The 12,629-nt window shown below is 55.1% G+C and overlaps 1 protein-coding gene across 1 annotated transcript; it reads right to left on the bottom strand.

Moving 5' to 3' along the window:
• Positions 1-5,035: 5,035 nt before the first annotated feature.
• LTO1 (LTO1 maturation factor of ABCE1) lies at positions 5,036-12,629 on the bottom strand. Its single transcript, XM_004441083.3, has 5 exons — positions 12,500-12,629; positions 11,061-11,166; positions 9,885-9,955; positions 6,741-6,858; positions 5,036-6,445 (listed from the first exon to the last, which is right to left on the bottom strand). The coding sequence occupies exons 1-5, from the start codon at positions 12,547-12,549 to the stop codon at positions 6,377-6,379; spliced, it is 414 nt and encodes a 137-aa protein (XP_004441140.1). The 5' UTR covers positions 12,550-12,629; the 3' UTR covers positions 5,036-6,376.

The following is a 12,629-nucleotide window of genomic DNA, read 5'->3' as shown; positions in this document are numbered from 1 at the left end:
TCCAAGAAGGCAGCGTCCATTAATCCTCATTTTCAGCTACCGGCAGCTGAGACCGCCTCGCAACGCAGTATCCTTAAGAGCAGTGGTCCAGCCAGAGCATCACCCACGTTCTGGACCCCAGGCCGGCAGAGCACGGCAGGCAGCTTTCCCTCCCCTCGTTCAACCACAGAAGAGCTCAAGTTCGCCGAGCACGGCCTGGGCACCAGGCGTTGTGCAAAGCGTCGTCCAACGGGCAGTTTCTCTCTGAACCTTGAGACAGGTGGGTGGGCCCTGGAGCTGAGGCTCCCACAGGTGTAATTATCCCATCTTCTAGGTCAAGGGTCGGCAGACTTTCCACAGAGGGCCAGAGAGCGGGGTTCCAGGCTCTGCTGGCCACGCGAGTTCCGTCCAACTGCTCGACTCTGCCATTAAGCGAAAGTGGGCACGGACAACGGTAAACGAATGAGCGCGGCTGTGCCCAGTCAAGCCTCATTCACCAAACCAGCAGCAGGCTGGGTTTGGGCTGCGGATGGTAGTTCTCCGGCGCCCGTTGTAGATGAGTAAACCGGGGCCCAGAGAGGTGAAGTAACTGAGCCGGGATCACACAGCCAGGAACTGACCGAGCCAGTCCCAGTGACCAGGTTTGTGTCTCTGGAGGCTGCCCTCCCGTGAGTCGACTTGGCTGCCTCACAGAGAAGAAAAGCTCAAGGTCTTCAAAAACGGGCTTGAAGAAAATGCAGGAAGCCTTCATGTGACCATTTGCACCCAACAGCCAGTGCACACACTCGGGGCCCTGCTTTGCCAGGAGGCCCGGGGGCGAGGTCGGGTCCACCCATGTCCAGGGCTTCAAGCCAGCGGTCTCTGTGGTTAGGGCTGCGTCTTGGTCAGCTGGCCTGGAGAGGGGCAGCCAGGCCTGCTGGCGGTGGATGGCTGAGTGATCAGTCATTGTTTGAAAAGAAAGCCCACGCATGTACGTACACACGCTGAACGTGCATGTTTTGGAGTAAAAGACCCGGGGGTTGGATGTCAGCCCTGCGACTCTCAGGCTGGGGGGCTTCCCTCTCTGCCAAACAGGAACAATCGTGTCTCGGAGAACGGAAGCTCGGGGTGGGGAGGGGGCATCTTCTCCATCTCGCTCTCCGGGGCGTCCTCGGTATCTGTGACAATGCGCAGCAAAGCTGGGGCTCAGCAGATCTCTGCTCAACGAGTGCTTTCGGGGTGTTAATAAGAGTCATCCTCATCTCATCTCGCCAGTAGAGCCACCATCCTCAGTCCATAACCCAGGTGTGGAAGGAGGCCCCAAAACGCCAAGGGTGGGTCCCGGGTGGTGGCATTGGGGCCATACTTATTCCCGGTTTTGGCTCATACAGTGGAGTGCTTGGTCTTCGTGCCAGCACCAGTCCCCCTCCCGGTGCTGACAGCGCCCAGATTTTGCTCTGGGGCATCCGCCATTCTCCACTCTGTAGCTCTGACCCCACCCCCAGCCCCCCGCAGGTCAGGCCAGGAAGGGTCTGGACCTCGTGTGTCCAGTGCCCACGCTCTGGGGACAGGCAAACGACAGCCCAGACAAAGAAACAGACCTTGTGAGCATCCTGGGGCGGCTGGAACAAATGACCACAGACCGGGGGGCTTCAAGCAACAGACATTTATTCTCCCACAGCTCTGGAGGCTGGCAGTCTGCAATCAGGGCGTTGGCAGGGCTGTGCTCTCTCCAAGCCCCTGGTGGCTGCTGGCACTCCCTGACGTTCCTTGGCTTGCAGCTGCATCGCTCCCACCTCCACCTCCGTCCTCGCTCGGCCGTCTTCCCCCTCTGAGTGTCTTCACACGGCACTCCCCTCTCTGCGCGTCTTCTCACGCTATAAGGACCCGCAGGGCCCACCCTACTCTGGTACAACCCATCTGAACTTAGCCCTGAGTTACATCTACAAAGACCCTATTTCCAATCAAGGTCACATTCACAGGTCCCGGGGGCTGGGGCTTCAGCTTATCTGTTGGGGGGGCATGACTCAACCTGCCACAGATGTGTGTGAGCTCTGAAACCTACGGGGCAGGTTCAACAAGCACCCTGCTATTGCAGAGGCACACACCCACTGGAAACAGCAAACGCTCAATACATCCTTGCTGGGGGGATGAAGTCTTCAGTTCAGTGACCGTCTACAGGGTGCTGGGGCTGCCCTGGCACACCACACTCCTGAGCGGGCAGAAACAGGATCACGTCCAGGTGTCACCCAGGACAGAAGCTCCAGGCCCGGCAACCCAAGACCCAGCTGATTTCATAAAGGGCACCAGGGAGATGTGGCCAAAGCTGAGGGACAGAGTGAGGGTCTCGATGCCAAGTGAGGAGGAGTTTCATCAGCCAGGAAGAAAGAGTTATGGCAAAACTCACGAGCAACGAGTGACTTACCTTCTTGGAGAACTAATCCACAAGGCCCCCGCTGAGCCACTTCGTCATGTCGTGGACACGCCACTGAACCTTTTGGGGCCTGCTCCCTCAACGGTAGGACTCTCGTGTCCTGTGAGAACTGATCGCAGAGCCCACTCTCCTCTGATCAATCACACTAGCTCGGTGACCTCAGTTTCCTGAGTCACGGACCAGTTGCTCCCTTCGTCCATGGGACTGGGATGACTGTGGGAGTTAGGATGACCTCGCCTGTTAGAGTTTTTGACACCCCTAAATTACACTGGTGTTCTCAGGTAGGGTGGAAGACAAATTCTCCGTGGTGAGGTCAAATGAAAGCTCACAAAGCTAGGAGTGTGAGGGTCACTTCCTCCAGGAAGCCTTCCCTGCCCACCTTCCCATTCCCTCATTCCCCAGGCAGAGCTGAACACCCCCACCCCATCTCTGGGCTCCCCAAGTGCCACGTACTCCCTTGGTGAGCCCTGCTCACAGGATCCAGGGGGCTGATGGCCCATTTGGTCACTGTCTCTCCACAGCAGCAAGCAAGGTCCTTTTCCGGGAAGTCATGTCTTTGCCTCATTCCACTGGATGCAGGACTGGTGACAGAGACAGGCTGCAAATGATCAGAAGGACGAGGCTCCGTTCTGGCTAAGAGGCACTGAAGCAAACTCCTCAGGCCCCGGCTGTGCTCAGGCGGGCCTGAGGTCAGCCACTTGCTGTGACCATGGCACGTCACTCAACTCCACTGGGCGCCCGGGCCTCCGTCTGGGACAGCAGGTAGCAGCCCCGCCTCAGTGGGCCAGTGGACAGTCTGGTGACAGGAGGAAGGTAAAGGCGGCCACCGGCAGCGCTCAGTAAATCAGACTTCTTGTTCCTGCCTCCATCTCTCTCCATTCTTTTCTCACCACCGGGGGGAGAAAGATGACGGGGTGAATGTGAAATAAAGAAGTAAAATGTGGCCCTCTTTCAGGACGGTGATGTCGCCTGTGCTTAGGTATTTCCCGCTGGCCACCAGGGTGCCTCTAAGCGTGTGGTTCCAAGGTGGTGAGTTTAGGTGGAGGATTGATCAATCTGCTTATTCCCATTACCAACATTCTAGAAAAAGAGAATGAAGTGACTTCAACTTTTAAGTAAAATGGCTTTCTTCTCTCCTAGTCCTCAGTTCACAGTCTGTCCAGACAGCCAGACAGGTGGCTGTGACGGGCTGAATTGTCTCCCCCAAATTCCTGTGTTGGAGTCCTGACCCCCAGCACTCAGAATGTGACTGTATTCGGAGATGGGGTCTCCACAGAGGTGATCAAGCTAAGATGAGGTCACGAGGGTGTGCCCTAATCCAGTGTGACCGGTGTCCTTATGAGAAGAGGAGATCAGGACGCAGACACACACAAAGGGACGACCATGTGAGGACACAGGGAGGAGACAGCCGTCTACACGCCAAGGAGAGAGGCCTCAGGAGGAACCAGCCCTGCCCGCACCCAGATCTCTGCCTTCTAGCCTCCAGAACCGTGAGAAAATAAACGTCTGTTGTGTAAACTGCACAGTCTGTGGTATTGGTTATGGTGGCCCTAGCCACATAAGTGGCACAAAATATGCTGGGAGTTTCCAACAGGAAGCAGGGAGTAAGGCAAAGCCTTGGGAAGGGAGGAAGTCCAACCCACAGAGCTCTGGGACTCAAGGCCAGTCTGGACAGGGGTCACCATCCCAGAGAAGTAGGGGACAGGATGGGACAGGATGGGACAGGGAAGAGGGCAAGCAGGATACCTTCACCTGCAAATGACAGAAACCCAACCCACACGGCCCTGACCAACCAGGACATCTACCAGCTCCTAGAACGTGGAGGCCGTAAGCACAGCGGCTCAGGGGCTGGCTAGCCCAGCTGCCCGGAGATGTCTCAGGGCCCGGTCCTCTCCAGCTCTCTGCTCCGCCATGCCCAGGCGCGGCTGCATCTGTAGCCGAGGTACAAGTTGCCTGTAGTAATTCCAGGTGCCACAGCCCCATGGGACAACTTCCCAAACAGATACTTCTCTCAGGAGTGAGGTGCCCTTCCCCGGAAGACTTCCACTACCATCTCATCGGCCAGAGAGGAGCCATGCTCATTCCTGGACCGGTCGCTGCAGACAGCATGACCAGGGAGGGGGCAGTGACTGTGAAGGCGGGCTTTGTGTGCACAATAATCCACGGGTCCGTCTGGGGCGACCAAGGGTTCTCAGAAACTGGGTCAAGTCCTCCAAGGAGCTGGGCGGGCACCGGTCAAGTCCAGCGTCCGGGGCCCCGAAGAAGAGATCAGCGAGGCAGCTGGCCCCATGGGACGGAGAGCAGAAGAGGAAGTGGCTGCCTGCTGCTCGGACTAACACCTGCCATGGGCGAGGCTGAGAGAGACAGTGAGGGAGTGTGGGGCAGGAAGGATTAGTAATAAGCGCTGGCAGGTGGCTGGGCCAGGGTCAGCAGGAACTGACCCTTTCCTGAACATCCTGGGCAACCGTTCTCTCTCAGTAACGGTTTCTACACGTGTTAATGAAACATGCGGACAGAAAGGCAACAGACAGCTGCACGGTGCTGCCCGATCTATGCACGCCTTCCTTTGCACTCAGACCCCAGACCCCTTAAAGCAAGGAATGAGCCGGCTGGACGTCACACTATACATGGTCCCGGACAGCCTTCTGCTGGAAAATAGGCTATTTATTTTTTTCTCCAATTATAAAAATAATACATGATCAAAACAGGTAACTTAGGAAACACAAGGAAGACAACCAAAGCCCCTCAAGCCCCCGCCTCGAGAGCGCTGCTGGCCTCAGTGGCTCCCGGAGCCAGCTGTGGCACAGGCGCCGTGTCTGAGGCAGAGCGCCCGGCACACGGACTCCCCCAGAACTGAGGGGTGCAGATGAGGAACGTCCACAGCGGGACACACACCTGAAACAGCGTGCCAGGACAAAGCCCAAGTCCCGTCCTTCAACAACGGACAGCTCTTTCTCTCCCTCGGCACACTTGTGAGGGCTGAGAGACGAAAGAACTCACACTCCAAGGACGCAGAGTCCTCAATGCGAGGCTCCAGCAGAGTCTGCACATACAATGGTAGCCTGACGTTCAGTCTTTAGTCTATAGTATTTGCCCCCTTAACCATTTTTAATGCAGCAAAGCCCCACACCCATCTGAAGACAGAGTGAAGAGCGTGTCCAGGCTCCCTCGGGACCAGGCTGGCCTCTCGTCCTCTCAGCCAGATGCCCACGTCCACTGGCCACAGTGGACTCCCCAGAGCTCCAGGGAGCACAGCGGGGACCTGCCATCTGGACCTGAGGGCAGGGGTCCCAACTGTGGGTGCAACTACACATTCCAGAGCGGGCAGCACAAGGCAGTGGTGAGACGGGCGCTGGCATTAGAGCCCCAGCCCTGCTGCCTGGTGCCCTTGGACCAGACAGTCCCTGTGGGCCTCAGTTTCCTCATCTGTAAAAACGGGAATAACACCTACCTCATGGGCTACTGAAGGGATTAAATAAAACATGGGAAGCCAAGCACACAGACCTGGCGCGTCTTCAAGTTCAACAGATGTCACAGTGCTTGTCATTACTTCCCATTAACTTATTTCATGTCAATCCCATCCTTTTTTTAAAAAACTGTTCCTCTGAGCAGAGTCCAGGCTTGGGGGTAATCCTACCCAGAGCCAACCCCAGTCTAGAAGCAGCAAGGCCTGTCCAGCTGGAGGAGTGGTGAGGCCAACAGACTATGGACCAGCAGTGAGCGGCCTTGTGAGCGCTCTGCCAGGGACTCACTCAGACAGCAGTGCAGACAGGGGCCAACAAAGGCCGGGCTATGTGCAGGGCCCCGTAGGGGCACCGAAGCGACAGAGGCAGACCTTGGGGGAGGAAGTCCTTTCACTGGCCAAACTGGAACCCTCCCTACAGGACAATGAATACCCCATCATTTTGCCTTTAATCACATTTTTAAACACTTAACATACGGACATCTGTTCCTTGATGTTTCGTCTTTGTTCATCTGTCATCCTCAGAATGAAAGTCCAGAACCTTGTGCACTAATTTTAAAGTCCGGCTGAACATTTAGTAATGAACAAAGCTGAAAACACAAAAGAAAAAAGATGGTTTTTTAAATCTCGTGTATTTTTACTCCCAAATTAGAACATAACTCTGACTCTAGCTGCAGCTTTTCCTGTCTACGCCACCGACCCTGAGAGAAGTTCTAACACTGTTCTCTAGACTGCCTTGTTTTCTTACATCGAGACGCAAAAACGATTCGCTTCTACTGACCATTCGCAGGGCACAGGCGGCCCCAAGACCACTTGCGGAGTGAGCCCCCGGGGCCGGGTCAGCTGAGTCAGAGAAAGGCGCAAACAAACGTACAGTGGACAAACCTGTTTAAATTTCCCTCTAATTCTGTCTAAGTCTTCATGAAGTTTATCATAAGTAGGGTCATCATAGGGGAATTTCTGAATCATTCCGATCAGCGATTCTACGACTTTCATCTTTTTGCTGTAAAACACAGAAATAAAGACTTTGAGTCTCTGTACACAGCAGGCTCAGCTTACGTAAGGACTCTGTCGCTCTCTAACTTAAAGGCCCTGGGCGTGAGAGCACGCCTGGGTTCAGAAGCTGGATGATTAACTTTCTCATTACACTAAATAATATTTAGGTTCCTAGCAACGTGCTCTCGCCCACACCCCGCACCCCGCCATCCAGCGCGCACCAAGCTTACAGATATGCCTCTGTCCCAGCCATGGAGCCGAGGGACTGAGGCAGCCTGCTGCTCCGGGTCACAGACATGGGAACAGACAAAACTCAACAAGAAAGACAGCACCGGGCACGACCAAGCCTGCTCTGGATCTGGGGATTTTCCAGGACCGAGAAACTCGTGCTCCCGGCCTTTGGGAGTGCAGCGGCAGCTAAACCAGTCAGCCGCCCGCCCCCTCCAGAGGGCAGACATCAGCATCTGGTGTTTGAGTTCAGCTCCCTTTCCCAGGAGGACAGAGAGCTCTGCTGGGAGGCCAGGCGGTTCTGCAGAAAGGGCAGCCTTGAGCACGACCGCTCCAAGGCACTCAGTCACGCAACTTCCCTGGGCCCTGGCGGCCTCATCTGTACAATGGGGGGTCAACAGTGACCTCACGGGCTTTCAGGAGGATGAATAATCTACAGAAAGCCCAGAACCGATCACAGAGTAGGCGCTCAATAAATGGTAGTCACCCCACTTCCACCGGATCCTGGAGGCCAGGGCTCTCACCTGGCGGGGTGGGTCAAACAATTCACATGTGAGCACGTCCGGGTAACGGACCACAGGGGACCCTGGCGAGCACCCTCCCCAGAGCACGTCTGATCATCAGGGCATCAGGAATAAGCCAGATACTCGATTAACGGCAATCTGTAAAGAGCTGATCCTTAGGAGGGACCTGCAGCAATGTAATCAGCCAAGACCCCGGAGCCCCTACCAACATTTGCTGTTTTCAGACACGTGTGTAAGTCTGCCAACGGCAAATCCCTTCATCAGGACCACGATGGCCACCTCTCCGAGAAAATACAAACCTGGGAAAGGCCAAAGCAAGTTAACTAATGCAACAAAGTACCCCGTTTCCAGGGCGATGGAGGACAGAGGCCAACCTGCAGGAAAGGGCCGTCTGCTCACATGATACCAGGAACGCCACCCGTCTTCAACTCCGCGAGTAGTGACTTCTTCCTCTCTGGTCAGCGCAGCCACCCCAGACACCGCCAGCCCGTCGCCCCGACAAGGCCAGCACGGCAGGAGGGTGCGCACTGCTCCCGGCTGAGGGAACCAAGATGACCATGCCAGAGCCCCGGAGCGGAGGCCGGGCCGAGTGCCGGGCCGCATACAGTCTCACCAGGCCGCACACGGGCAAAGACGCCTCTCCGCGTTTGTCAAAAAGCTCCGGCCCCCGACGTAAACAAAGCCCCATCCTTTCCTGTGAGACCACGAGGCTCCCTGTGGCCTCGTGGGTGTTAAAGCCCCTTATTCTACAGCATGACCACGCAGAGGGCAGGTGTTTCTCTTCTAACATCCTTCCCTGGGACATGAAGCACAAGATCCTCTAACAGCCTTCTAGCATTTCTAAAAAATTGTACTGACTTATAAAACCCCCAAATCTGCCAACCCTTGCCCCAAGAGAAAGGCTTTGAGGCTGTGTTTCAGGGAGCCCCTCAGGCACTGTGGTGGGGGGGCCTTCCACCAGCCTCGTGCCAACCACCCCGGGTCCTCCCCTACCTGACACACAGGCTGGGCACAGCTTTAAGAAGTCAGGGAACTCCCGCTCCGGGGCGAGGGCTGCAGCCCCCTGGGCGTGGGACCTTCCCGCACCATGCGGCGCTCCTCCAGGAGCCAGCAGACTGGTGCTGGGGAGAAGAGACTGACGGGGAACTCCAAGGATGAGCCTCCCCTGGCCCTTTTGTGGACCCGACTGGAGAGCCGAGCTCGGCTTTGACTGCCACCCAGTGGCGCCACAGGCTGCCAACCGCTATTCCAGCCAGATCACAGGCCACCCTGCCGCTCCCGCTCCCGCTGAGTCCTCACAGAGCCCCTCAGCTAACGTAGGAGTGCAGGCCACTCCCAACTACTCATGCAAATGGAGCCCCGGGACACGGACGAGGCCGAGGGCAGGCAACCCCAGAATCATCACACTCAGGTGCGAGCATCCTTGTTCTTACATTTGAATATGGCGGTGGCCCAAATTCTAGAAATTCAAAATATTTCAAATAAGACAACGAGTCGCATGGACAGGGAAATGCCACCTTCCCTGCTCTGTTACCCACTCTCCTCACCCTCTCCCAGACTGGGCAAAGCCACCAGGCATCAGAACCATGAGGGGCACAAGAATGATGGGGCACCACGAGTTTGGCTCCCATGAGCAGCAGGACGGCCAAACCATGTGTGCCTTGTACTTAAGGGGTCATTTCCAGCTTAAGAATGAAGACAGATGCAACACGGTCACAGGGCTTCAGTAGGTGGCACACGGTAAGAACAGTTTAAAAAGGCTACGAACAATACAAACAAGAGCCAACATCTACTCCATGCTTTCAAGTACCAGACAGGTGTGAAACATTACATGCATTCTCATTAACAGCCCCAGCTGCCTACGTTAAAAAACTGGTGACAACAGAGTCACTGTTCCTGAGCCCCAGTCATGCCAAGACTATTGTACTGTTTAATAGAAGCTTATGGGAAAAATGAATGAGAACATGCAACCCATTTCAACATTATTTTGTCGGCAGGTTATCTAAAAGCCACTCAGTGCTCTCAGACCTGCAGGGAAAAGGCAGGGGGGTGAGAACTCTTGAGAAGTAGTAACAACCAGTGCTCACCAAACACTGAAAACGTGTCCACACTTCCTGTCTGCTATTCCTATAAATCTCACGACAACATTCAAGTCTGGCCTGATGATTTTCTCCATGTTGCAGATGGGGAGACTGAGACATTAACGTCCAAGGTCACAGGAAGCTGTGGAACCAGGACTCCTGGTGCCCACACTGAAGAAGAAGGAAGTCTCGAGCCTCACCTGTCTCTCTCAGTGGCACTACTGTGCAGGAGACATCTCCAGGCAAAGGCAAAACCTTGGTAGCACCCGATCTGTGAATTCACAAAACATTTCAGCGTGAGATTAATAAACAACAAGCTACCCCTGACCTAACTGTCCACTCTCCAAACAAGAGGTAGGGGCAGCGGGCAGTGGTGCTTCTTATAGTGCTGTTCTGGGAGAACCTGCTGAGCATCAGGCCACGGAAGATAGGAGGCCAAGGCATCAGTGGGGTAGCCAGCCTCCAAGACGGTGCCACTGACCGCGTGCCCTGGTATTCATGCCCTTGTGCAGTCCCCTCTGACTGTCTCAGGGTGGCCCATATAACCAGCAGAACACAGGGGAAGAGGCAGCGCACACTTCTGAATCCAGGCATAACAGACAACGTCACCTCTGCCTTGCTGTCTTGGACCACTTGCTCCAGTGTCCTGATGACCCTCAAGCATCCCTGCGGGGAGGCTCACATGGCGAGAACAGCTGTGTGAGTGAGCCACCTTACAAGTGGGTCTCCCAGCCCCAGTCAAGCCTTCAAATGACTGCAGCCCTGGCTGATATCTTGACCCCAACATCGTGAGACCCCGAGCCAGAACCACTCAGCTCAGCCGTTCCTGGACTCTGGACCCTCAGAAGCTGTATGAGATGCTAAAATGTTTGCTGTCTTAAGCCTGTGCGTTTTGTGGAGATTCGTTTTGCAGCAACAGCCATCTAATACAGTCATGACCGCCTCAGACTTTGCCATTTAGGGCCAGTTCTCCCTAAGCAAGAGCCAATCTAGGATGAAGGGCAGAAGAAAAGGAAAATTATAAATTTCATGGAATTTCAACGCACATGTGAATGGAATGTTTTCACGTGACACACGGCACTCCTTCTTTGGGTGAGGATTCAGCTGGCTGAAGACACGAGGCAGCACCAGGACACCCCAATGTAAATGAGGTGACGGAGGACTTGTCTTCTCATTCTCCAGCCCGCATAATTTCATTCTCTATACAGCAGTATGCTCTGGTGGTTCTGCACTAAGAATATTTCCCCATCAACATTCTAGCTAGTCTACTGCCATTTCAAGAGGCCTGAAGTTCTGGCTCCATCATACGGATCATCAAAACAAATTATAAACTGTAAAGGAAAAGGATTCATTTCCAAATGGGGGTTCCCCCTTACCTCAGATCCAATTTTAGCTCCGTGTAACGTGCCATGTTGTCTTCCTTCAATTATACCCAAATTGCTGCCTTCTTCATAGCCTTCCTGATACCCCTCCTCATGAAACCTGTGATGGAGAAGAAACAAGTTTGATCAAATACACATGAGAACGAGTATTTTTCCTGGGAAATCTTTTCTCTCCCGTATTACCCAGACCCAGCAAGACAGGGCACAGCACAGTAGAGAAAGTACAGAATTTAAGTCAGAAAACCTAGGTTCCACCCTTCCTAAGTCTCTCCTCTGGCAAGTCGCTGTAGCTCTTGAAGCCCAATTTGCCTCTTCCAAAATGAGGAGGATGGGCTAAATTAGCAATTCCTAAACCTGGTAGAATACCAGAAACACAAGGGAAAATTTCAAAGATACAAACTCAAGAGCCTCGCCCCCTGATATTCAGTAAGTCTGGAGTTAGGCCCAGGAATCTAGTCTTCAAAATCTCCTAGGTGACTCTAGCCTGTTAGCAAGCCAGAGTTCTGGGAGGCTATAAGCTACACGACTTGGTCAACTGCTTCAAAAAACTGCACTATATACAGGGCTTCTCATCACATCTCAGTAGACTAGCAGAGAGGAACGCCATCAGGCGACCACAAACGTACGGTGACCGTGGTGCTTGGAGTATAACGAAGGCTCTGATTTTGAGAGCTCTATAGTGGAAGCAGCACCACCTTAACCTGCAGTCACCTAAGATGAAGGGAGTGTGTGGAGCCCCAAGGAGGCAGAGAGTACAGCTCCCACTTATTGGCTGTGTCACCCTGAAGTGACCTTCCTCATCTATGAGATAGGGTGAATAACAGGATCCACTTCACAAGTGGGGCTAAAATAGACGAGGGGGGTCCAACACTCAGCGCGATGTCAGATGCACAGGAAGCTCCAAATACACGTCAGCGACTGATGGTTAAGTGTTCACTCTTTCTTAAGCGACGTCTTTTACGTCTCAAGTGGGCCGGGCGCTGAAGACAGCCAGAAAACAACTCCCAACTCCTCCCCCTCGCCCTGTCACCGGCCTAAGGGCTCCCCAGGGGCTCCGGAGGGAAAGCGACGACGTCTGACACATTTATTATCAGCCTGTCCATGAATGCTGCCGTATGGCCCACCACTATGAATAAGGAAAAGGGGCAGCGCCCAGATGGCAGGGGTCCGTTCCACCCGAGGACGGGGCGTCCCCGGAGGAAGGCGGTCATCGGGCCGAGCAGATGCTCGGGGCAGCCCCGGACGGGGGAGGCGGGCCCGGAGGGCCGAGGAGTAAAGGAGAATCAATACCATCTCAGCCCCACACGTGCCCGCCGCCTTCGGGGCCACGGGGCGCTCCGCCGACGCCCACGCCCGCGGGACCCCCCAGCCCGGCCGCTGAGCGCGGACCTGAGAGGCGGGGGTCCGGGTCCCGGCCCAGCCCCGCCACCCACCTCTCATCCGCCATCACGATGGCGTCGAACATGTCCTGACTCCCGGCCATGGCGGCAACCCGGCCCGCCCCTGCCCCTCGGGCTCCGCCACCCTGCGCCGCCGCCAACAACCCGCCGGGCTCGGCCACCA

Source organism: Ceratotherium simum, chromosome 34 (genome assembly GCF_057802395.1).
Source record: "Ceratotherium simum simum isolate JZ-2026a chromosome 34, ASM5780239v1, whole genome shotgun sequence".
Classification (NCBI taxonomy): Eukaryota; Metazoa; Chordata; class Mammalia; order Perissodactyla; family Rhinocerotidae; genus Ceratotherium; species Ceratotherium simum.
Note: the sequence above shows the minus strand (reverse complement) of the source record. Positions and strands in the feature narration are given on the sequence as shown.

Coding starts and splice junctions, on each gene's coding strand:
- LTO1 (XM_004441083.3), bottom strand. CDS start 12,549: ATGGCCGGGAGTCAGGACATGTTCGACGCCATCGTGATGGCGGATGAG. Junction 11,167..12,499: donor ATCGTGATGGCGGATGAGAG/GTGGGTGGCGGG, acceptor TCTCCATCACAG/GTTTCATGAGGAGGGGTATC. Junction 9,956..11,060: donor GAGCTAAAATTGGATCTGAG/GTAAGGGGGAAC, acceptor GTGAATTCACAG/ATCGGGTGCTACCAAGGTTT.